This window comes from Rhinopithecus roxellana, chromosome 4 (genome assembly GCF_007565055.1).
Source record: "Rhinopithecus roxellana isolate Shanxi Qingling chromosome 4, ASM756505v1, whole genome shotgun sequence".
Taxonomy (NCBI): Eukaryota; Metazoa; Chordata; class Mammalia; order Primates; family Cercopithecidae; genus Rhinopithecus; species Rhinopithecus roxellana.
Window position 1 is genome coordinate 165838458 of NC_044552.1, and position 24747 is coordinate 165863204.

Genomic DNA, 24747 nt, shown 5'->3' on the forward strand with positions numbered 1-24747 from the left:
ACATAAAAGGATTCAGAAAATTTTCTTACCTCTGAACAGTAGTTACTAACTCCTTTTCTTTCTTTTTCTGGCATATTAACTGTGTCTCTTTATCTTGACACTGCTTTTTGATCTCTTCAATTTTTTTTTCTGTATCTATCAAAGCCTCTTGTAAATTCTTATTTTTTTCTTCCAGAATCTGCAGCTAAGGAGAAATTTTTTACAGTTCATTACACATGAAATATTAAATATGCTTCTATTAGAAACTGTTACTGTGTTGGCAGGGACTGACAGACTTGTAGCTAAAAAAAAGAAATCACACTGCATTTTATCTAGAGTATTTAACACTCCATCTCCTCTGTGTGAAAGGCACCTACAAGAATGGAATTACAAGGAAGAGAATGGGGTTAGAAATTTGTAGAAGACGGAAAAAGGTTAATATTCTCATTTTAAATTTATTTTTCTTTTTAATTGTAATAAATATATAACTTTATACTGTCTTAACAATTTTCAAGTGTACAGTTCAGTTGTGTTAAGTATATTCACATTGTGCAACTAATCTCCAGAACTCTTCATCTTGCATAATTGAAACTCTGTATCAATTAAACAACTCCCCATCTATTCCTCCCCCCATTCCCTGGTAACCAACTTTCCACTTTCTGTCTCTCTGACTGAATTCTTAAGGTATCTCATTAAGTGGAATCATACAGTATTTGTCTTTTTGTGACTAGCTTATTTCACTTCGCAAAATGTCCTCCAGGTTAATCCATATGATAGCATGTGTCAGAGTTTCTCTCCTTGTTAAGGCGAATAGTATTTCACTCTATGTATATACTACCTTTAGTTTACCCATTTATCTGGTCATGGACACTTGGGCTACTTCCACCTTTTAGCTATTGTGAATAATCATGTTATAAGCATGAGTGTACAAATATCTGTTCAAGACCCTTAACTGCCACCCCAATGGATGTTAGGTATTTTCTTACATATTTTGTAATACACATTGCCCTCTGTTCCTGCTCATGCAACCTCCTGCAGTCCTTAAGTTCCTTCCTGACTTTAACCTTAGTTTTTACAACTTATAAATTAATGTAAAATAGAGAATGCAACATAGGTCTTAAAGTATGCACAGTGACACTCCTTAGATTAGACTAATGATTCTCAAGTGGGGATAATTTTACCCCCAGAGGACATTTGGAAATATCTGTTTACGTTTTGGGTTTGGGATAAAGGATAAGGAGCATTGCTACTGGCACTTAGTGGGTAGAGGACAGATATGTGGATGTAGAAGTACACCCTTCAATGATCAAGGCAGACCCCTGTAACAAAAAGTTATCTGCCTCCAAATGTCAATAGTGCCGAGGTTGAGAATCCCTGGCGTAGAATAACTCTGGGAAGAGAATGAAGAGTAGATCTAGTGGATTTATAAATAAGGTTTCAAGACAGTGGGCCTCACCTGAGTTAGGAGAAAGACTCTGAGGTATTGTTAAGAAAAGAAAAAAAAAAAAAAAGTAGAAGTCAGAGGAGTGAATTGAGGTCATAGGTCAAGGTGAAAGAAAAAATATACATATAAAGGTTAAGAAGAATGAAGAAAATAAATATCTAGAAAGATACTCAACAAAGGTCTTGTCGAGCCTTGGTGAATCCTAGAGACTGTTGGAAAGCACCAGAACTGGGAGTGTGTGCATGTGTGTGTATGGGGTAGGGTTGGCAGACTGGTTTAGAAAGTAACTTCTACAGTAGTTAACAGAGTTACAACACTGTTAATAAAGTAATCACTTATTAACAGACAAGAAATATCTACTTATGCATGCTTAGATAAACAAAGTTTCTTATTAGAATTAAGTCCCCAAAACAGCAATTAAACACATAGATTTAATTTATAGTTAGCCAAATTTCTAAAGAATCAAGTTAACATGTTTTCATGTCATTTAAAGATAAGCATTTTATTTCATGTTACCTGTAGACTCTGACTCTGTACATCATCTAGAGTTGGAAGATCAGCCAGATACTTTTCCAAGGTCTCGATTCTTCTCTGCTTTTCTTTATTTTGTTCAGATTCCTTCTGGCATTTCTTTTTCAGACTACTAATGTACCGATCTCTAGTTTTAAGCTAAAGAAAACAATTATGAATCTTCATTAGTTTTGAGTCATTAAAAGACATAACAAAACCAACACTTTACTATTAGACACTGCTGAATTCACCAACAGTTTCAGGTTATAGCGAAGGCCACTAGCAACTCAATTAAGATTTACCTTACTTCATTCTAAGATTTACACTTGCCGGGTGTGGTGACTCATGCCTGTAAACCCAGCAGTTTGGGAAACCGATGTGGGCTGACCAGCCAACATGGCAAAACCCTGTCTCTACTAAAAAAATACCAAAAAAATTAGCTGGGCATGGTGGCACGTGCCTGTAGTCCCAGCTACTTGAAAGGCTGAGGTATGAGAATCGCCTGAACCAGGGTGGCAGAGGTTGCAGTGAGCCGAGATCGTGCCACTGCACTCCTGCCTGGGCAACTGAGCAAGACTTTGTCTCAATTTAAACAAAAAAACAAACAAAAAAAGATTTACACCTAAAAAAAAAGTATGTCACTGAAATCAAGAGTTTAGGGGGTATTTGCTTTTACCATGGATGGCATCCTATAAATTGCCATCAATCAAGGGGCAGTAGTGATGTTTTTATTGCCTACACATGTGCAAATTTGGTCAAGGCTGTTCATATCCTTGTCATTTCAATATTGTTATATATATGTACAAACTATGTGTTGAGTTTAAAAGATGTCTAAAATGCCTAAACAATGTTGCATTACAATTTAGTATGGAACAATGTCATTGGGCGCCCAGACAGGCACAGAAAAAAAGCCTTTGAAATCAGTGAAGTATTCATCTCTGAAGGAATGACTCCGATTTCTTAGTTTTTGCATAGCTATACCCAAATGCTTTACGTGAACGAAGAGAGGAAGATACTGCAAGTAACTAAAACGTTATTAACAGACTTGCAGAGAAATTGCTTATCGTGCACCAAACAATGCAACTAAAGCTGAAAGAATATACCAAATACTTAGGGACAGATAATGGACTAGTGAAACTAATTCACACCTCAAGCAACACTACTGTTTAAAGTACTGTGTCATAATTGAATTTGTAGCATATTTTCTTTCTAAAAACCATAAAATAAAGGTGTCTTACTACTGGTGTCATTTTAGGATTGATAAAGTATAGTAACTGAACACTTATTTCACACATGGTATGTACACACATGATAATGATTCTAGTAAATCCCAATTCATACAGGCTGAAAGTCAGATTTTCAGGTACTTTTTACTCACCATTCTATGAAATATGCAATCTTTAAATTTCATATCTCACAGTCAAAGCTCTTTCACATTTACTCCTATTTACCTTAAATTACCAATCTTCCAAACATTTAATCCTCTTTTCAAACTTACAGCGTTCTAAAATATTTTTACAGTGTTTTCCCATATTCACTGGGAAAATAACTGGTAATAATTAGCAGTAAGATGGGTTATTCTTTCAAATTTTATTAAAGCTAATACTTGTTCTTTAGCTTTAACAAAATTTGAAAGAAACTAGTTTCTTTCAGGCATTTTCTAATTTCTTTCAGGTCAAATGTATAACAATTTTTAAAACTTCATGTGGAAAAATTATTCATTTCACCAGTGATGTTAGGATCTACTTATGACCTTTGGTAAGGAGCAACACTGGTAAGACAAACACATCCTATTATTTATTGAGGCTTTCTTAGGATTAAAGGTAAATGTTCTGGTGTGACAGTTTACCCTGTGATCTATCAGAATGGAAAACCTTACATACTGTTGGCACTGGTGGTGACCATATAATACAATCCCTTAATACAGGTGAGGCCCAAAGATCTTTAGTGACTTAACAAGTCATAAAATCAGAAGTGGAATTTGAATCTAGATCATCTGACTGAAAATCAACTTTCTTTCAGTTCTTCCTTATGACTCATTATCAGGTTCTTATTTCAGTAACCAGCTGTGCTTGGATTCCCCATCAACCAAGCCTGCTCTTGTCTTAGCAAATGACCCTGTACATTACAGAGGTAAACATGATAAAGCAACCTATGTTTACTTAATGCTAACTTGGACTCAACTGTCTAAATGTATTAAATGTGACAAAATGATGCCTCAAAAAGCAGTGACTGGCATAGGTCTGTCTGCGTGCAAAGATGTCCTACTGTTCTTCTTTTTCTTTTGGTTGGCCAACTCTCTTTGCTGTCACATCAAGCTTGCTTCCCTTGATCACAAATTGCTGCCAACACTCTCCTACGGGACACTGTCTCTGTTATTTGTTGGTCACATGTTGATCATACATATTCACTGGGTCTTGGGTTTTTTTTCAGCCCTGCTCACAGATAACAAGCTCTTTTGTTTTGTTTTTTGGTGTTTTTTTTTTTTTTTTTTTTTTTTTTTTTTTTGAGACGGAGTCTAGCTCTGTCGCCCAGGCTGGAGTGCAGTGGTGCGATCTCCGCTCACTGCAAGCTCCGCCTCCTGGGTTTACGCCATTCTCCTGCCTCAGCCTCACGAGTAGCTGGGACTACAGGCGCCCGCCACATTGCCCGGCCATTTTTTTTGTATTTTTTTAGTAGAGACGGGGTTTCACCGTGTTAGGCAGGATGGTCTCGATCTCCTGACCTCGTGATCCACCCATCTCGGCCTCCCAAAGTGCTGGGATTACAGGCTTCAGCCACCGCGCCCGGCCGGTGTTTCATTTTTTTTAAACTGCCAAGTTTTGTGTTGTTCCATACAAATAGAGGTTACTCAAGTCTGAACTGCATTAATCACCTCCAGATAAATGAGGTGTCATTAACAAATCTTCTCTATTCTATTCATACAAGGCTAAGTTTTTCTTTTCAAAGAGGAATGATGCAATACTGATATCATTCCTAGAAGGTAATAGGAAGGACAAGTTTTATAAGAGGTTCACAAACGGTTACTTTTCTTTATTGTCTGTCTCTTTAAAGAAAGAACTCAAAAGAATTCTATTATTATTACCACATTGTTTTTTCTGTCATAGAATCTGTCTTTGATAAGGATTACAGAGTAAATGCCAAAAGAAACAATATGATCCAATCTTGTGTGGACCCAAAGTGCTGTTTGTTTAGTTGATTGGTTATCAAGGAGCCTGTTCTTTCTAACCTATGTGCTCCCTTCAAGAACTCAAGTCATCTCCATATGCTCTGACACAAACTCTGCCCTCTACATTTATTCCCTCTCCTCAAATTTCTCTGGTATATTATTTCCATTCTTAATTGCCTCACTCACACAGAAGCTACTCCTCTTCTTTTCCAAGAGTAGCTCTACCATATTTGCATCTGTTTTCAACCCTTCCCTATGTCTCCTATGAACTTGCTCCATTATGCACCCACTCTGACAACCTTGATCTCTCTCTCATTGTTTTTTCCCTAGTCTACCTTACTGTTTTCTCTTCCATTCTGGCAAAAATTACCTGACAGAATACATTCAATATGCCAGGCACCATGAATGGTGCTACATATGCCACAGTGACACATTCAAATACAATCCCCCTGCCTTCAAGGAGCTTAGAGAGAAATTTAAAAAATAAGGATTATACAAATTGGGTTGAGCCCTAGAAAAAAAAGAATAAAATTCTATAAGCATATGAAAGGAGGAGTAGAAGGGAAAAATATTAAGCTAGATTTGAACAAATAAATAGATGACTTGAAAGTGGGAGAAAAAAAGCAGCCACGTATTTACCATGCAAAAAGGCCACTCTGTGTAAAGATCCTGATACCAGAAACAAAGCCTGAGCTGTCTGAGCAACTGTAACACCCAGGGTATCAATACACAGTTTATCAGAGAAAGATTGGCAGAACCTACGGATATATAATTAGGAAATGTATTTCAGGCCATGGGAAGAATTTGATTTATATTTTTAAAGACCTGGGGAGTAGTGTCAGCAAGATGGCAGAAGAGCAAGTCTTGGACTCTCCTTCCCCCCAAAATGTGGATTCAATTAAAAAAATAATAAAACCCCCAACATGAACAAATTCCCTTTTTAAGAAATCCAAAAACTAGTCAAGAAGCTATTGTATGGCATGAACCTGGGAGGCGGAGCTTGCAGTGAGCCGAGATCTCGCCACTGCACTCCAGCCTGGGGACACAGCGAGACTCCGTCTCAAAAAACAAAACAAAACAAAAAAGCTATTGCACTCTGGGTGAATGCAAAATCAGGCACATTGAAGCAATTAAGGAAATGCAAGACACCTTCTGTAATCCTACCCCCAATATAGCATATGATCAGAAGGAAACCTGCTGGGAAAGAAAATAGTTGGATCACACATCCAACATACCAACTTGTCTGGGTGCTGTTCAGAAGACTGGCTTCTGCCTTGCCTGTCTTGGAACACAAATAGGACCATGACACTCTTGCTGCCTGGGATCAGTGAGATCAGAGATGAGGCTAGCAGTTTCCATAGTTCACAGCTCCAGCTCAGCACACAGCAATGAGTGGAGACAGACTGAAGTTTCTCCCTGTACAGGGAAAGCAATGGACAGAACATCCAACAATCTGACTTTTCAGAAGTCTGGTCAAGAGACTGGCTGAAATTTCGCTTGTCTGAGTACTGATGGGACCTAGAATACTCCTGAAGCCTGAAGGATGCTAAGAACAAAAAAAAAAGAGTTAAACTAGTAGAAAGATATGAAAAGCCCCCCTCTCCGGCAAGACTGATTAGTGAAGGTCTTCCCCTGTTTAAGGCTAGTCTGTGAGGAGTGGAAGTGATAGCTATTTTATATAATATACAGGTATCAACTTAAAGAGTGAGGAAAAATTGGTCGGGTGCGGTGGCTCACACCTGTAACCCCAGCACTTTGGGAGGCCGAGGCGGGCGGATCATGAGGTCAGGAGATTGAGACCACAGTGAAACTCTGTCTCTACTAAAAATACAAAAAATTAGCCAGGCTCAGTGGCGGGCGCCTGTAGTCCCAGCTACTCGGGAGGCTGAGGCAGGAGAATGGCGGCGGACCTTGCAGTGAGCCAAGATCACGCCACTGCACTCCAGCCTGGGTGACAGAGTGAGACTCTGTCTTAAAAAAAAAAAAAAAAAAAGCAAACAAAAACATAAAGTGGGAAAAAGACACCCTACTAACAAATGGTGCTGGGATAAAGCTGGATCCTCATCTCTCACTTTACACAAAAATCTCAGCTCAAGATGGATCAAAGACATAAGTCTAACACCTGAAACCACAAAAATTCTAGAGGATATAACAACATCAAAAAAACTCTTCTAGACACTGGCTAAGGCAAAGAGTTTGTAACCAAGAACCCAAAGGAAATGCAACACAAATAAAAATAAGTAGATGGGGTCTCATTAAACTGAAAGGCTTCTGCACAGCAAAAGAAATAATTGTCAGAGTAAACAGACAACCTATAAAGTGGGAGAAAATATTTACAAACTATGTATCCAACGAAGGACTAATATCCAGAATCTATAAGGAACTCAAACAAATCAGCAAGAAAAAACAAATAATCCCCATCAAAAAGCGGGCTAAGGGCATAAATAGGTAATTTTCAAAGAAGATATACAAATGACCAACAAACATATGAAAAAATGTTCAACACGACTAATTATCAGGGATATTCAAATTAAAATCAAAATGAGATACCATCTTACTCCTGTAAGAACGGTCATAATTTAAAAATTTTAAAAAACAGATGTTGGTATGAAATAGAAGGGAATGTTTTTACACTGCTGGTGAGAATGTAAACGAGTACAACAACAAAGGAAAACAGTGTCGAGACTCCTTAAACAACTATAAGTAAGACTACCATTTGATCCCACTACTAGGTATCTGTCCAGAGGAATAGAAGTCATTACATAAAAAGCACTTGCACATACATGTTTACAGCAGCACAATTTGCAATTGCAAAAATATGGAACCAGCCTATTAACCAATGAATCGATAAAGAAAATGTGGCATGCATGTACATGCATGTGTGTGTGTGTATGTATACCATGAACTACTACTCAGCCATAAAACGGAACAAAATAATGGCATTCATAGCAATCTGGATGGAGTGCGAGACTATTATTCTAAGCGAAGTAACTCAGAAATGGAAAACCAAACATCGTATGTTCTCACTTTTAAGTGGGAGCTAAGCTATGAGGATGCAAAGACACAATAATGCTATAATGGATTTTGGGAACATGGGGGCAGGGGTGTGAGAGACAAAGGACTACACACTGGGTATAATGTACAATGTTTAGGTGACAGGTACACCAAAATCTCAGAAAAAAACACTAAAGAACTTATCCGTGTAACTAACCACCTGTTCCCCAAAAACTATGGAACTATAATTGAAAAAAATAAAGTAAGCACCGATGAGCAAGAAAAAAGAAAATCATGGTGATCTGCTCTATGACCACTTGAATGGGAGGCTCAAAACTAAGCTGAGTAGATTAAAAGGAGAAGCCTAAAACCACTGCTGCCACTATGCAGCTCATGAATCTGTACCTCTTCAATAAATTAGGGCTAGGCACATGTCCTACTTAATCGTGAATGATAATAAAATGGAATAAAATATGTGAAAATAATTTTAATAAAGGCAGAAAGATCAAACAGTGTTCCTGTCTGTATATTTGGCTTTTGGCTTCTTATTTTGAATCAGGGGCTTCAGTTTAATAACTTAAGTTGCATCACTATTAAATATAGGCCACCTTCGTTTACCAACCCTTTATGCCCAACACGCCAAAAAAAAAAAATGAAATCATAGATTCAATATGGAAAAGAACAGTTATTTGGTATACACAATTGATTTTTTAAAATACTTCACTATTTGTTATAAAGATATACAAGAGCATTTCTATCCTCAAAGAAAATCCTTGGATTTCTGCAGATAGCAGAACGCTTCTCAAAAGTTACTACAAATTTAATCACCTCCACATAAGCGTATATATAACCTTGGTATGACACCTGACACGGTAAATGACAGACAAATAATTATACGCTGATGAAATGTTGACCTAATTCAATTTTATTACAAATACCTACTTTTTCTTCCAGTTTCTTCTTCTCTTCACTAAATAGGCTTAATCTTTGTTTGAGAAACTCATTAAGCTGTAAAACTTCTTTCTCAGTAGATGCAAGCTTTTGCTCAAATTCCCCTTGTTGGGAATGGGAAACTGATTCCTCTGAAAATGGTGTCTGGAGTGAAGTGTTCTCATATTGTGGCTGTTAGGAAAAAAAAAAGGCAGTAAGACTTTAAAAGTTTGTCTTGAACAAATGTGAAGAAATTGGAAATGAAGTGTAATATAAGGAGTACATATAGTTTGTATGAACAGACACACCTTGATTTAAATTCCAGTTCTCTTGCTTCCTAGTTATGCACCATAATTAAAACAAATTATTTATCATCTCAAAACTCCAGTTTTCTCATCTCTAAAACAGAAACAATAAAGCCTACTTTGCAGCGTTTTTTGAAGAAAGATAAAGTATGTAAGGTTCCCAGCATATAGGAGAAATTTCATGAAAGACAGCTATTATTTGACTTAAAAGTATACTTCAACATGTAAATAGTACTATATATATTAACCATATAAAAGTGAAAGTTCTAAGTAAATAAATAAAAACTAAAGAAAAATGTCTTCACAGGTAATCATTTCCAGCTAATACTAAATTCAATATGCACTAATAGAATGTTTCTCTAACTAGAAAGTAAGATCCATGAATCAGGGATTCTTGTCCATCTCAAAGTGTCCATCTTATATTCCCTATTGCATAGAAAAAATGGCACAAAATAAGCACTCACAAAATAATTGTTGAATGAATAAATGTATTATTGCTTCTATGGGCAAAGCTTTGAAGGAAATTCTTTTCAAAGGGAAGATATTCCCTCTCCCCCATGTAGATTAAAATCTGGAAAAGGAAGGCAGGAAATACGAATATTCCTTTAAACAACCCAGCATGTGGTTAAGTGCTGTAAAAGATATCAACAAAGTACTGTAAAAGCAAAAAAAGAGGTTATTTTTCCATTTATTTAAAAAATATTTACTAAGCACATATGTTAGGCATTGTGCTAGATGCTGGGGATTCTACAGTTAATAAAATAAGATCCCACTAGTTTAATGTGTCACACACAAAAAGACCAAAAAAAGACAATGGAAACTAAGTGCTAAGATAGTTACATGTGCAGTAGCTAAGGGAGGGTGTTACAGAAGTAAACCTGAACTAGGCCTTGAAGAACTGACACTTTCCCAAAAGGTAAGCATGCAATTCAACCATTACATAAATAGCATTTATCACGTCCAGGCTAATTCAAAGATGGCAGACTCACCCTTTACAAACTCAAATTTTCATCAGAGGCGTAAGAGAAGCCTTTAGATGATTATGATATAGAACAGAATGAATATGGTAGCCAAATAAAGGCCATGTTAAGTACAAAGTATTGAGAGGAAGTAGGATACATGAAGACATTGAGCAAATGACGAGAAGGCTTTTCTGGAGAGGTGGCTTTTGAGACAGATTTTGAGAAATAGGGAGATTCTGGCAAGAATGGAAAAAGGAACAGGCATTCTAGAAAGAACATTTTTAAAAAGGTTAAAAAGAATATACAAAGAGTATTTTGTCATGTTTATAGGTTACAAGTGGGCGGAATAAAAGGAAAAACTTACAAATCTAGGTCTCAACCTTCTTGTAGAATTCCAAGAATTGTGAACTTGGCTTTGTAAATCTCTATATTCCCCGGCATTCAGTCTAGCGTCTAGACTCTCAGCAAGTCTGATGAAAGGGAAAAGAAGAGAGGAAAAAGACAGGAGAGTGCTAGAAGAAATAGGACAAAGCTAGATGCAGTGAACAAGATTCACTGAGAATGAATATGGATGTATCATTTAAAGAAATTATTGTAACTAATTTAGCTGAAAAGAAACAAGGAGCTGAAACAGAGCATGGAGAACTGAATGAAGAAACTGGAAGCAGGGTGAGAGGATTTAGAGAAAATGATTGTTTAAAGATGTGAATGGAAAATTAATATTAAAGATAACCAAGGTTAAAGATTTTGTCTAAGTAACATGGAAGATTATATTCTGGGGAGAAGTAAATATAAAGAAGAACAGTTGGTTATACAGAAAAAATAGGTTATACTTAAGCAGATATACTTAATATAACTAGAGTCTATGATTATGATTTCATTTGAACATACAAGTAGAGATGGACATCAGGCAGAAAGGTAGATATGGAACTCAGGAAGATGGCTAGCCTATGAAACTATAAAAAGTTAATACAGACTTCCAGTTTCTAGCCCGGAATGTAAAGAGGTCAGAAGTCACCACTCAGTCCTAAAAAATAAAATAAAAAGCTGAAAAATCTGAAATATCAACAAGTCTTCTAAAATCTATGAGAGAAATGAGGTCACAGAGCAAACTGTCGTCTCCAAAACTGGAAAAAAGGATAGGTAGAAACAGAGGATCAGAACCTAATAAAGCAACACCCCACAAGCAGAAGAGCTAGGGTGGGAAAATCTGTAACTAATGAATTGCTAGAGACTTGGTGTAGACAAATCTGAGAGTTAAAAATGCCATGGGGACCCAGTCACACAGGAGGCTTCCACAGTCTGTGAGTTTTACCTCCAGGAGTTCTACAAGATCTTCAGTGAGTATCAGAGGAAAATCCCCTCCTGTTTCTGGCAAGGGGAGGGGAAAAGGAACCATTTAAAATATGCCAGAGCATTCTATTCTTAAAAATGCTTGCCCTCAGGAGAAACTATTTTACCAGAGCCTAAACTGCTGGGGTTTCATCAGAGCTTAACCTAGTTGGGGTAAAGGAAATAACCCAACTCCAGCCAACTCCAGCCTTCCACATAGAGGAGGGTTAATACACAAATCAAGCTCCTTTTGGCCTTCCCTGTGGAAATACCAACTCCATCGCCCTCCTGCTATCCTGTCCCGCCTAAGGGTGGGGAAAGATGAAATCTTAGAAAACTGAAGTTCAGGTCGGGTGCGGTGGCTCAAGTCTGTAATCCCAGCACTTTGGGAGGCCGAGACGGGCGGATCACGAGGTCAGGAGATCGAGACCATCCTGGCTAATCCGGTGAAACCCCGTCTCTACTAAAAAATACAAAAGAAAACTAGCCGGGCGAGGTGGCGGGCGCCTGTAGTCCCAGCTACTCCGGAGGCTGAGGCAGGAGAATGGAGTAAACCCGGGAGGCGGAGCTTGCAGTGAGCTGAGATCCGGTGGCCACTGCACTCCAGCCTGGGCGACAGAGCGAGACTCCGTCTCAAAAAAGAAAAAAAGAAAAAAAAAAAAAAGAAAAGAAAACTGAAGTTCACAATCCAGAGGAACAAATTCACCAAAAGATTGAGACCTAATCACAGGACTATAGAATACTTCCCCCTTCCCTGTACACTTTACCACTGCATTACTGAAGCTCTATTTACTACACTTATTAAACCTTGGACATCATGCCTACTTTCTACAAAAATCACAAGACATGCAAAAACGCAAAAAACGCAAAAAACGCAGTTGAAAGAGACTGAAAACCATCAGACACAGAGTCAGATATGGCAAAAATGTCAGAATTATCAGACCTGGGATTTCGACAACTAGGATTAATAAGATTATGATAGAAAATGTAGACAGTATACAAGAACATACAGATAATTTAAGTGTAGAGATAAAAATTCTAGGAAAGAATAAAAAAGAAACGCTAGAGATTGAGAACACTAACAGAAATGAAGAATGTCTTTGAGGGACTCATTAGCAGAGTAGACCTGGCTGAGGAAATAATTCCTGTACTTGGGGATATGACAACAGAAACTTCCAATACTGAAAAAGAGAGAGAGAAAAAAAAAAAAAAAAACTTAAAAAACAATATACAAGAACTGGGGGAAAACTACAAAAGGTATAAATACATGTAATGAGAATAGAAGGAGAAGAAATAGAGAAGGGAACAGATGCTATATTTGAAGGAACCATAACTATTTCCCCAAATTAACATCAGACACCGTACTATAGATCCAGGAAGGTCAGAAAACAACAAGTAAGACAAACACTAAAACAAAACAAAACAAAACAAACAAACAAACAAAAAACAAAACTGCAAATAGGCATATTATATTTAAACATCAGAAAAGCAAAGATAAACTCCTGAAAAAAGCCAGGGTAAGGAGAAAACCTTACTAACAGAGAAACAAATTACATCCACCTTTGCCTCAGAAACCATGCAAACATGGAAAGTGTTGAGAGAATCAAACCCCCAGCCTAGAACTCTGACTTCAGGGGTCCCCGGCCCATGGCCTATTAGGAACCGGGTTGCACAGCAGGAGGTAAGCAGTGGGCCAGCGAGTGAAGCTTCATCTATTTTTATAGCTACTTGCCATGGCTAGCATTACCTCCCAAGCTCCGCCTCCTGTCAGATCAGCTGCATTAGATTTTCATAGGAGTGTGACCCCTATTGTGAACTGTCCATGTAAGGGATCTAGGTTGCGTGTTCCTTATGAGAATCCAATGCCTGGTGATTTGAGGTGGAGCTGCGGTGGTAATTCTAGCACTAGGAAGCGGCTGCAAGTACAGATTAACATTAGCAGAGAGGTCTGACGGCACCGAGACCATAATAAATCAATTGCTTGCAGATCCATATCAAAACCCTATCAGTGAGTGACAAGTAACAATTAAGTTACATCTAGTGGCAGTCTTTGTAGTGGCAAGTGAGTTGATGTACTTCAATTATACAGTTGCATCTGGTGGCAGGCTTTAAGCTAGAATCCAACACTTATTTTAGTCTGAGTAAGGTCTGCCTATTATTTGATTTCCCACTTCCATCCACGCCTCTTTCCCAACTGTGCACTTGTGTCAGTCACAGTCTCGGTAAGCTCACAAGCTAACCCTAGCTAAAATGAATAAAAAACAAATGTCACTGGAGAGCTTCTTCGAAAGAAGGAAAGACTCAAAGATGCGAGAGCAGAAGACTCTAAGACTGCCCACAATAAGAAAGCTACATTTAAAAGAGAATACCAAGAGTCCTACTTAAATGATGGGTTCACTGCAACAGGAGATTCACGTTACAGATTTAACAGAAGATCCTGAAGAACCTAAAAAGACACTGAGTGTGGACCTACTGGGAGTTGAGGCCTCCTAGCATTTGATTATGTATTATGCACATTTCCATTCTTAACCTAAAAACGCTTTCACAAGATATCAAATATTTGTAAACTGTGTTTTTAATTAAACTTCAGAACAGTGAAAACAAACGAAAAACACCTTCCTGGAACTAATTATAGCAAGGTTACAGGATACAAGGTTAACACACAAAAGTCAATCATTTTTCAGTATGTCAACAATGAACAAGTGGAATATAAAAATTCACTACCATCTATATTAGCAATCAAAAAATAAGATAGGTATAAATCTAACAACATATGTTCAGGATCTATATGAAAATAACTATAAAACTCTTCTAAAAATGTTCTAAGAAGAACTAAATAAATGAATAGATATTCCATGTTCATGGATAGAAGACTCAATACTGTGAACATGTTGTTTCTTTCCAATTTGATCTATAGATTCAACACAATCCCAATCAAAATCCTAGCATATTACTTCGTGGATTCAATGAACTGATTCTAAGTTTATACAGAGAGGCAAAAGACCCAGAATATCCATCACAATATTAAAGGAAAAGAACGAAGTTTGAGTACTGACACTACCCAACTTCAAGACTTATAATAAGACTACAGTAATCAAAACAATGTGGTATTAGTGATAAAATATAAAATTAATCAATGCAACAAAATAGAGAGTCCAGAAATAGGACACATAAATATAGTTAACTGATTTTTAACAAAGAAGCAAATGCAATACAGGGGGAAAGACAGCCCTTTCAACAAATAGTGCTGAACAATTGGACATCCACATGGAAAGGAAAGAAAAGAATCTAGACACAGGCCTTATATTTTTTGCAAAAATTAATTCAAAATGGATCACAGACCTAAAACACAAAACAATAAAACTTCAAAAAAAAGTAGAAAATCTAGATGACCTTGGCTATGGCAATGATGTTTTAGATATAACATCAACACTGAATCCACGAAAGGATGGACTGATAAGTTGGACTTCATTAAAATTAAAATTTTTTTCCCTGCAAAAAACAATGGCAGGAGAATGAGAAAACAAGCCACAGATCAGGAGAAATATTTGTAAAAGACACATCTGATCTAAAAACAAACAAAAAAAACCTGTTATCCAAAATATACAAATAACAGGCCAGGCGCAGTAGCTCACACTTCTAATCACAGCACTTTCGGTGGCCGAGGCAGGTGGATCACTTGAGGCCAGTAGTTCAAGATCAGCCTGACCAACCTAGTAAAACCCTATATCTCACTAAAACTACAAAAATTAGCTGGGTGTGGTGGTTTATGCCTGTAGTCCCAGCTACTCAGGAGGCTGAGGCAGAAAAATTGCTTGAACCCAGGATGTGGAGGTTGCAGTGAGCTGAAATTGCATCATTGCACTCCAGCCACGGCAACAGAGAGAAACTCTGTCTCAAAAAAAGAAAAAAGAAAAAAAATCATATCTACATAATGAAGCCTCCATTAAAAAACAAATAATACTAGGTCTACAGACCTTCTAGATAGCTGAATATGTAGAAGTTCCCTCCTGAAGCGTGGCACCCCTGGAGATGGCATGGAATCTCTGCATTCCTTATCTCATACCTTCCCCTATGTATCTCTTCAATCTAGCTGTTCATCTCTATCTTTTCTAATATCCTTTATAACAAATGGGTAAGTGTAAGTAAAATGCTTCTGAGTTCCAGCAAGTTAATCAAACCCAGGGAGGGGGCTATGTGAACTCTGATTTATAGCTAGTTGGTAAGAAGCATCTGGGACTTGAAATTGGCATCTGAAGTGGAGGGCAGTCCTGTGGTAGTGAGTCCTCAATCTGTGGGTTCTGACACGATCTCTACACATACAGTGTCAGGATTAAATTAGAAGACAGACACTCAAATGGTGTCTGCTGAAGAATATGCAGAACTGACTGCTTGGTGTGTAGGGAAACAAATACCATACATGTGGTTTCAGAAGTACTGTGCCAAGTGCAGAATAGAGTGGGAAAAATGCATCTTTGGTTTTTCCTGTATCACTACAGTTGCTTTACTCACAATTGCCAGAACTTGGAAATTATCAAGATGTCCTTCAGTAGGTGAAGGTTGTGCATGTATGGGGATACGCAGGATATGGGAAATCTTGGTACTTCCCATTTAATTTTGTAGTGAGCCTAAAACTGCTCTAAAAAATAAAGTTCATAAATTTTTAAAAAGTTAACACAGGTGGGGCTGGGCACGGTGGCTCACACCTGTAATCCCAGCACTGTGTGTGTGTGTGGGGGGGGGGGGGGGCAAGATAGGCGGATCATGAGATCAGGAGTTCGAGACCAGCCTGGCCAACATGGTGAAACCCCATCTCTACTAAAAACACAAAAATTAGCAGAGTGTGGTGACACGCTCCTGTAATCCCAGCTACTCGGGAGGCTGAGGAAGGAGAATTGCTTGAACTCAGGAAGCGGAGGTTGCAGTGAGCCGAGGTCGCGTCACTGTACTCCAGCCTGGGTGACAGAGTGAGACTCCGTCTCAAAAAAAAGTAAACATGGGTGCTTCTACTATAATACAAATATACGCATTCCTGGAAAACCACTGGAAAATCATGCACTAAACTGTGATATATCCAGAAAGTGGAACATTTTTCAGTACTAAAGAAAAATGAACTATCAAGTCATGAAAAGATATAGAGGAAACTTAAATACATACTACTAAGTGAAAGAAGCCAGTTTAAAAAGAGATGGTCTGAATAGTATGTACTACATGATTCCAATTACATAACATTCTGGGAAAGGCAAAACCATAGAGACAATAACAAGTTCAGTGGTTGCTAGGGGTCCAATGGGTTGAACAGGCAGAGCACAGAAAATTTTTAGGGCAGTGAAACTACTCTGCATGATACTATAATGGTGGATACATGTCATTACTAATTTGTCAAAACCCTTAGAATGCACAACACCAGGAGTGATCCTAATATGGCTTTTGAGTGTCAATGGTGTGTCAATATAGGTTCACTAATTGCAAATAATGTACCCTAAGATACAAAACGTTGATAGTGGGGGAGGCTGTGCACATGTGAAGATATGGAGGATATGGGAAATCTTGGCACTTCCATTTCTATTTTGTAGCAAACATAAAACTGCTCTAAAAAGTAAAGTTCATAAATTTTTAAAAAGTTAACACAGGTGCTTCTACTATAACGCAATATAGACATTCCTGAAAAATCACACACTAAAAATAATAGGGCATATGGAACAAACAGGATGAAAAACACTCAATTCAAACTGATGCAATTTTAACTAGTGCACTAACAAAAACCGTGACTCAGGAGATAACTTGGGACAGTCTGAACAGGTGGTCACAGTGATATTTAAACCACATACACACACAGTCAAAATGCTGGTGGTACTTTAATTAGAGGTCTGGTGGGTGTTCAGACGATACAGGTAGACTCTGTGATACAGGGGTTGCCATGCAGGTGGAGTAGGAGGGAACATAACCTGGCGTGAACTGAAAGTCTATAAAGAAGGAAGTGCACCTCTCAAGGAACAGCACCCGAAGGACAGGTACTCTTTTACAATTTTCTGAAATTGTAAGCTGAAAAAAGCTTCTGCTAATATAGTAGGTAATCCTAAGCCTTTTGCTTTGCTGGCCAAATACTTTAATTTTATTCACAATACTGTAACTCCCCTTGCCTAGGGAGTTGGGGGGGAAAGTACTTATGAACCAATCCAGAAAACTTAGCAGACATCATTCTCCTATTTACCAATTGTGTATGAGCAAATCTGCACCACAGAAATGTGTTTTGTACCAAGACAAGCTGTAGTTGAAACTCTATGTGAACTTAATCACATAGAAAAAAAAATCTGAGGCCAGATGTTTTAATTTCTACATTTAGTAACACCTTTTCAGCCTTTATCTGCCTTCTCTGACTTTTATACAACTGTTCCCTTTCTGTGGAAAAAGCCTTGCTTGCTTTCATTTCTAGAGCAACTCCCTTCAGGCTCCTTCACAAGTTGTGCTCTTCTGCTACCTTCTAAAATGCTGCTGTTCTCTGTCTCTAGTTCTGGATCTCATTTTCTTCTCATTGCACAAACCCTCCCTTGAACACCTGATCATGCCCAAGGCTTTAATAACCACCCACCTAGACTGACAACACCTAAATCTCTTATCTCTGGCTCAGACCTGCACCCACAAATATTACCCTCATTCTTCACTCAACCCCAAATTTACAATGTGTAAGTTTAACTCACTATTTTCCTCCTCTAAACAGATCCTTAACATAGTAATCTCTATAAACCAATCAATTGTTGGCGTCTGAAACTAGGCGCCAACAAAAATTCTCTCACCACATTAAATATGTCATTAAATCTGGCCCATTTTACCAAGGCTTGGCCATACAGATGTTTAATCAACAGTCTTCTCCTCATTCTGACCACTAGAGATAAAATTCAAATGTTCACATAACTTTTGGACTATTGAGACAGCTTCCTGACTGGTTTCCCTGCCTCCAATAACATCTATCTTAAATCCAATCTCTATTATGCCATCAGAGTAACCAAACTAGAATACTCTGGAGAATGAAAGATGGCACTATTAATAAACTTATTAGCACAGCAGGCATAAACTGGGCCAGCCCTAAGCAAACCTTTACACCTCAGGTCATTGGTAACACTTGGCCCTTGCTTACCTCTTCAACCACATATCTACCACTACCTTTCTCTCATATTACATTTTATCCATACAGAATAATTTGTAGTTTTCCAAATGCATTATATTTCTCCTCATTCCTTTAAGCTTCTCCACATGCCATACACTATGCCTCAAACACTATTCCTTCACCCCCTTCACCTGGCTCAATTCATTTAGTTCATCAGGTTCTCAAACTAGATTATCACTTTCTACAGGAAGCCTGGCCAGGCCTTTGGAAGACTAGCTTCTATATTCATAGTTGGGGTTCCCAAAGCATTTCATTCATAACCCTTGTGGGAATCGACACACTGCAACTATCTGTTGTCTGTGTTCTCCATTAGACTACACATTCCTTGAGGACAACATCAGCTTCATTCACATTTCTATTGCTACAGCATAAATGGAACCTTATCCATAGTTAAGATAAATAATTTTTAAGGAAATGGATAATTTTTTTGATATACTCTCTCTGTAGGGTTTTAGTTCCATAAAGGCAGAAACCATTATTTGCTTTTGTGTCCCCAGAATTTAACACATTAGATGTTTAGCGTTTTGTTGAAGAGGCTCATTTGTAAAGGTGCGACTCCTTTTATTAAATGTTCATTAACACAGATTTGGTGGTAGAAACAAACCAACTGAAGAAGAAATAGAAAAAAAAAATGATATAAGTGGAAAGAAAAAGAATAAAATGGAAAGAAAAGAAATGATGCATCAATGAAAGTTAGTAATAGTAACTACTATTTGGTTAGTCTTTCCAAGGTTCACATATATACAGAAGAGACCTCTTTCTTCTTCAATTTAAGTAAAGAAAAAGCGTCCTTCATATTCGGTTTATTCCACGCCTGTTAACCACAGACGGAAATTTAGGTACAAATGGAAATACAAACTACTCCTTGGTTCTACCAATCTACCATTAAAACTATCCAGAAAGTTTGGATTTTAAAATAAAGACATGGTTCTCATTCTCTACCAATGAGACTGAGTGATATCTACTTCTAGGGTCATCTTAATTGTAAGGTTAGTCAAATTTTCAATAAGCAAATAGAAGTTACTTGTTAAGAGTATGTTTTCCATCTATAAATTAATTTTAAAATGTTACTTTTATTTTACTAACTGACTTATTTACTCTAGAATAGACATTAATTTCAATAATTATTATTGAAAGCATAATTTTCTTTGTCTAGTGTCTATAGAATTAGGATGAATATGTTATGGATCAGAAAAATGTGCCTATACAAAATGTTATGCATAAAGAATTAAATCATTCAAAGATCCAAGGTTTAAAAAAACCCTTTGCCAAAGAAATATTTTATTACTGTATCTGTTGTTTCTTCTAACCCTCACCATTTTATTGGCTCTCTGTATCTATCTACTGATAAAAGTTTATCTTATATATTTATCATACCCATTTAGTATTTAAGATTTTCCTTGTATTCTCTTTTATGAATTGCTCTCATCTTTTAAAATCGGATTTCTCAATATTTCAGTTTGTCACATACTTCAAAATCCTAATATTTTTAACAACCCCTTTGACATATCCTTTCAAATATTAATATTTTTATTTGTCCTTGCACACTGACTTGGAGAGCCCTCTACTGGCCTGATGCTGTGTCAAAAGAACATTTGCTTCATCCTTCAGATACCTATTTTTTTAACATGCTTTCAGTAATATGATAATTATATAATTAAAGCCTTTATTCAGAATGACAGAATGTTAAAGAGAAATTGAACAAGTCTACTAAAATGCTGTTATCAAAGCAAGATGCACTACTTCCATAGTCTAGAAATACCATTTTCAAATAACTGTACATTATTCTCAGTACTGCACTATAAAGCCTTGCTATCATGTGACAGAAGTCCAAGATGAGACCAAATTGTAACATGATGTATTCATAACTAAAGTATAAAAGGCAAGCTGGAATCTCTATCTTAAATGCCTTGGCCTCAAGTAAATCTGACAGTTATTTTCTCATCAATATTTCCTGATTTTAATATACCAATGTCTCTAGTATTTATAAACAACATATTTGAAGATATAATGAAGGAAACAACTGCACTTAACTTAAAATCCAGGAATAAAGACCTTAATGACGAGAACAACAACAACAACATCCACAAATATAAGTATATACCACCACAAAGTCATCAGGTCTCACTTTAGATCCCAACAAGTATGCCAACAGTTTTTTTCTTTGGGAAATAAACCAATATAAAGTTTATATCAAAAAAACATGGAAACAAGTTTTAAGTAAAGCTCTTTTAAAAACTGGGTAATAATTAGGGAAAGTAGCCATTCCAGCCATATAAATTTTGTTAATGGGCCTCATAGACTCTATTATCTGTGTTCCAATTAGACTATACTCTCCTTATGGGCAAAACTAACCTCATTTACATTTCTATTCATATGGCATAGACACTGTCTCTTACCTACAGTGAATGCAAATAAATTTAGAAGGAACAGACAAACTTGTTTTCCTATATGGTCTCTCCCTCTGTAAGTTTTGAGATCCATGAAAGCAGGAACTATTTTTCACTTTTGAGACATCAGAATTCAGCACAGTGGATGTTAATTCATTGTTTGGATAAATAGGCTCATTTGTAAAGGTGAGATTCATTTATAAAATACTCATTAGAATCAGACTTCATGGTACAAAAAACTACATAGAGGAAAAAGAAATAATATAAACAGAAAATATTATGACAAAATTGGAAAATGTATTTTCAAATTAAATTATAGACAAAAAGCTAATTTCCTTTATATATAAAGGGTTCCAAAAAACAATAAGCAAAAACCGAAAACCTAACATAAAAAATGAGTAAAAGATATGAAAAGACAATTCACAGAAATGTGAACGGGCCCTTAAATTTATAAAAAGAAATGTAACATCACTCTTAAGAGAAATACATATTAAAACCATATGACCATAAGGAGATAAATCTCTCCTGTCTTCTATATAGACCTACTAGAAGGGCAAAAATCCAAGTTTAATAATACACTCTGTTAGCATGGCTGGGAGTTGGGGAGGGGGACAGTGAGGGTTTTTATACACTGTTCTCCTAAAGAGCAATTTGACAGTATTAGTAAAAGTCACAAACTCAACACCTAGAAATTTCACTTCTGGAAATGTAACTTACAAGAATATTTGCATATGAGCAAAACAATATTTATAAAGGTTATTCTTTACAGCATCATTTACAATAACCCGAAACTGAAAACAACTCAAATTTTGATGACTAGGGGACAGGTAGAATGAATCATGCTATCTCCATAAAATGGAAAATCGTATAACTGCAAAAGCAAGGGAAAGGGGTATTATCTAGGTAACGATAGAGAAATAACCATTGTGTTTTATATAATTTTATATAATATTTTTAAAAAGCAAGGTGCCAGATAATGTACATATTCTCATATTTTTTTTAATGTAGAAGGAGGATAAAATACATTTGTATCTGCTTGTGATATGCATCAACTCTGGAAGGGATACACCAGAAGCTGACAACAGTAGTTTCTGTATGTGTGTGGAGAGGGGTGTACAGTCTGGACAGACGGAAGGCTATAGTTGGACACCTTTTACCACATATATAAATAAATATAAATCATGCAAATGCACTGAATACATTATTAAGTTGATTTAAAATGTCCTTATATTACAAGATAAGTATATTATTAACACAAGCTTTATTACTAAAACAACTGCAAAATCCTTTGCAATCTTACCTGCAAACTAGCCACATAAGAATCCTCACAATTTACATAATGTCCTAACATGGCATGTTGAGCCCGTAATTCATTATCCCTTATCCTCTCATGCAGGTGGGTAATTTGTTGCTTCTGCCTGCAAAACATAAATCAAGGTCACATTATGAGTAATAATTTTCTAATAGTTAGAAAAACCTTAAGGAGCCTAATAATTTTACATAAGAATTTAAAAGTATTATCAATTTAAAAAATCATAACAGAAAATCTTTTTATAAAACAAAATACCATGTATGGAATTAGGTAACAATGTATTTATACTGTAGAGTACTTCTACAATGTGGTCTTTTGTAGAATGTTCCTCTTAGATGCTAACAGTCACACCCTGCTTTCTTCAACAACTCATAGCTTGCTTTAAGCAAGTTATTTAATTTCTGTAAATACGTATGCTTATAAATCTTAAAACTGTTTTGTGCCAGGCATGATGCTAAGAGCTTTGTATGTAGTATCTCTCAACTTCAAAAATTTAGTAAGTCTCATAATAAAGTTTTCAAGGGGAGCTTTTAAAGAATAATAAAGATAGTATGAGTAAACAAATAGCTTGATGTTTTCCAAAATTACTTCCAAAATTACTTACTTGTTTTGGAACAAGTAAGTTGTATGTTTCAGGCTGCATCAAAAGACCTTGTTCTACACAGGATGATTTCTAAAATTTGCTAACCTTTAAGAAAATCTACATATAGAACATTAAATAGGAGATAAGTGAGGAGAGATTAGTCATATAACACTTTTCAAATAATTTAAAGCTTTACAAAAAAAAAAAAAAAAAACCTTTCCTTTTCCAGCCAAGGTGGAGTAGCAAGCAGGGACTAGTTTTGCCCTCATGCCTGAAACAATTTTTTTAAAAAGACAAAATATATGAAGTGAAGACTCTCAAGGCATTGGGCCATCAGGCAATTAAGAACAGTAATCTCTCAGAGATAGGTAACTAAAGAGGTGGGCCCTATGACTGACTGCACTTCCTGCTGAGAGTGTTTTCAAGCCCCAGCACAGGAATGGTAGTCTGCCTGAACTGAAAAGACAAAGCTGAGAATCTGGAGAAACCAAGGCAGCTGTAGTTAGTTCACAGTACTGGATGACCCTTGGGCATTCGGTTGAATGCTAATTAATACAGGCATGAGGAAACTACTGAAGGTGTGTGTAGAGTAGAAGGGCAACCAAAAAAAATATCAGAGGGAACAGTGCTTCAGGGTGCCTTGGAATCACTGGCTATTCCCAACTGCCAGAATAAAAAGCTTCATGATTCCCAGGGCATCAGCAATTCTCAACTGGGGACAGGTTTGAAACCAGTTAACATTTAACAGCATCCAGAGACATTTTCAATTTTCACAACTGGGGCAGAATGTTACTGGCATCTAGTGAGTAGAAGCCAGAGAAGCTACTAAATGTCTACAATGAACAGGATAGCCACCCTCAACAGTGAATTATCTGATCCAAAAAAAAAAAAAAAATCAACAGTGCTGAGGCTGAGAAACCCAGGGTTTGTAAGATGAGTCTTGTCTCAGTGGGGAAAAAATAACCCTCGATAAAACAGCTCTAATGCCACCTACCAAAACTTAAAAGCAAGTACAAAAACTGCTTCCCAGAATAAAGTTCAGGAAGACAAAAAATGTAACATCAAAAACAAGTTAAAATTCATAATGCCTGGCATCAAAAAATTATTGGGAGTGCAAAAAAAGCAGAAAAATGTAACTTATAATAAGAAAATCCAATAAACTAAAAGTGAGCTAGAACTGACACAGATGTTAGAATAGACAAGGATAGTAAATTAGTTGTTATAACTATTCATATGTTTACGCTAGAAGAAAGAATGAACATGTTAAGTAGAGACATACAAGACAAATAACACACTGAATGGTGATGAAAAGATTAAGCATTATAGCACAAAAGTACAGTGAATTTAAAAACAGCAATAGAAACTATCCAAAAAGAAACACAGAGAAAAAGGACAAACAAATAAAACAGAAAAGCTCAGAGTTATCAGTGAGCAGCAAGACTATCATAAGAGGCCAAATATATGTATAATTGGAATCTCTAAAGAAGAAGTAAGAAGGTGGCAGTAGGGGACAGAAGGTGGGAGTAGGGGACAGAAAAAAATATTTGTGTAAAACAGGCCAAAATTTTTCCAAATCTGATGAGAATTGTATACCCACAGATTCAAGAAGACCAGTGAACCCCAAATAAAAGTAACATGAAGAAATCTAAGCCAAGGTACATCTAAATCA

At 36.7% G+C, this 24747-nt stretch overlaps 1 protein-coding gene across 2 annotated transcripts in view; it reads right to left on the bottom strand.

The window, feature by feature from the left end:
- Nucleotides 1-24747, bottom strand: part of CEP85L (centrosomal protein 85 like) — a 248816-nt gene that overhangs the window by 23297 nt on the left and 200772 nt on the right. For both annotated transcript variants that reach the window (XM_030928400.1, XM_010353245.2), the window contains 4 exons: nucleotides 22484-22601; nucleotides 9039-9218; nucleotides 1940-2092; nucleotides 30-184 (listed from right to left, as the gene is read on the bottom strand). In XM_030928400.1, coding sequence (XP_030784260.1) covers nucleotides 30-184; nucleotides 1940-2092; nucleotides 9039-9218; nucleotides 22484-22601 — 606 coding nt within the window. The remainder of the gene's footprint in view (nucleotides 1-29; nucleotides 185-1939; nucleotides 2093-9038; nucleotides 9219-22483; nucleotides 22602-24747) is intronic.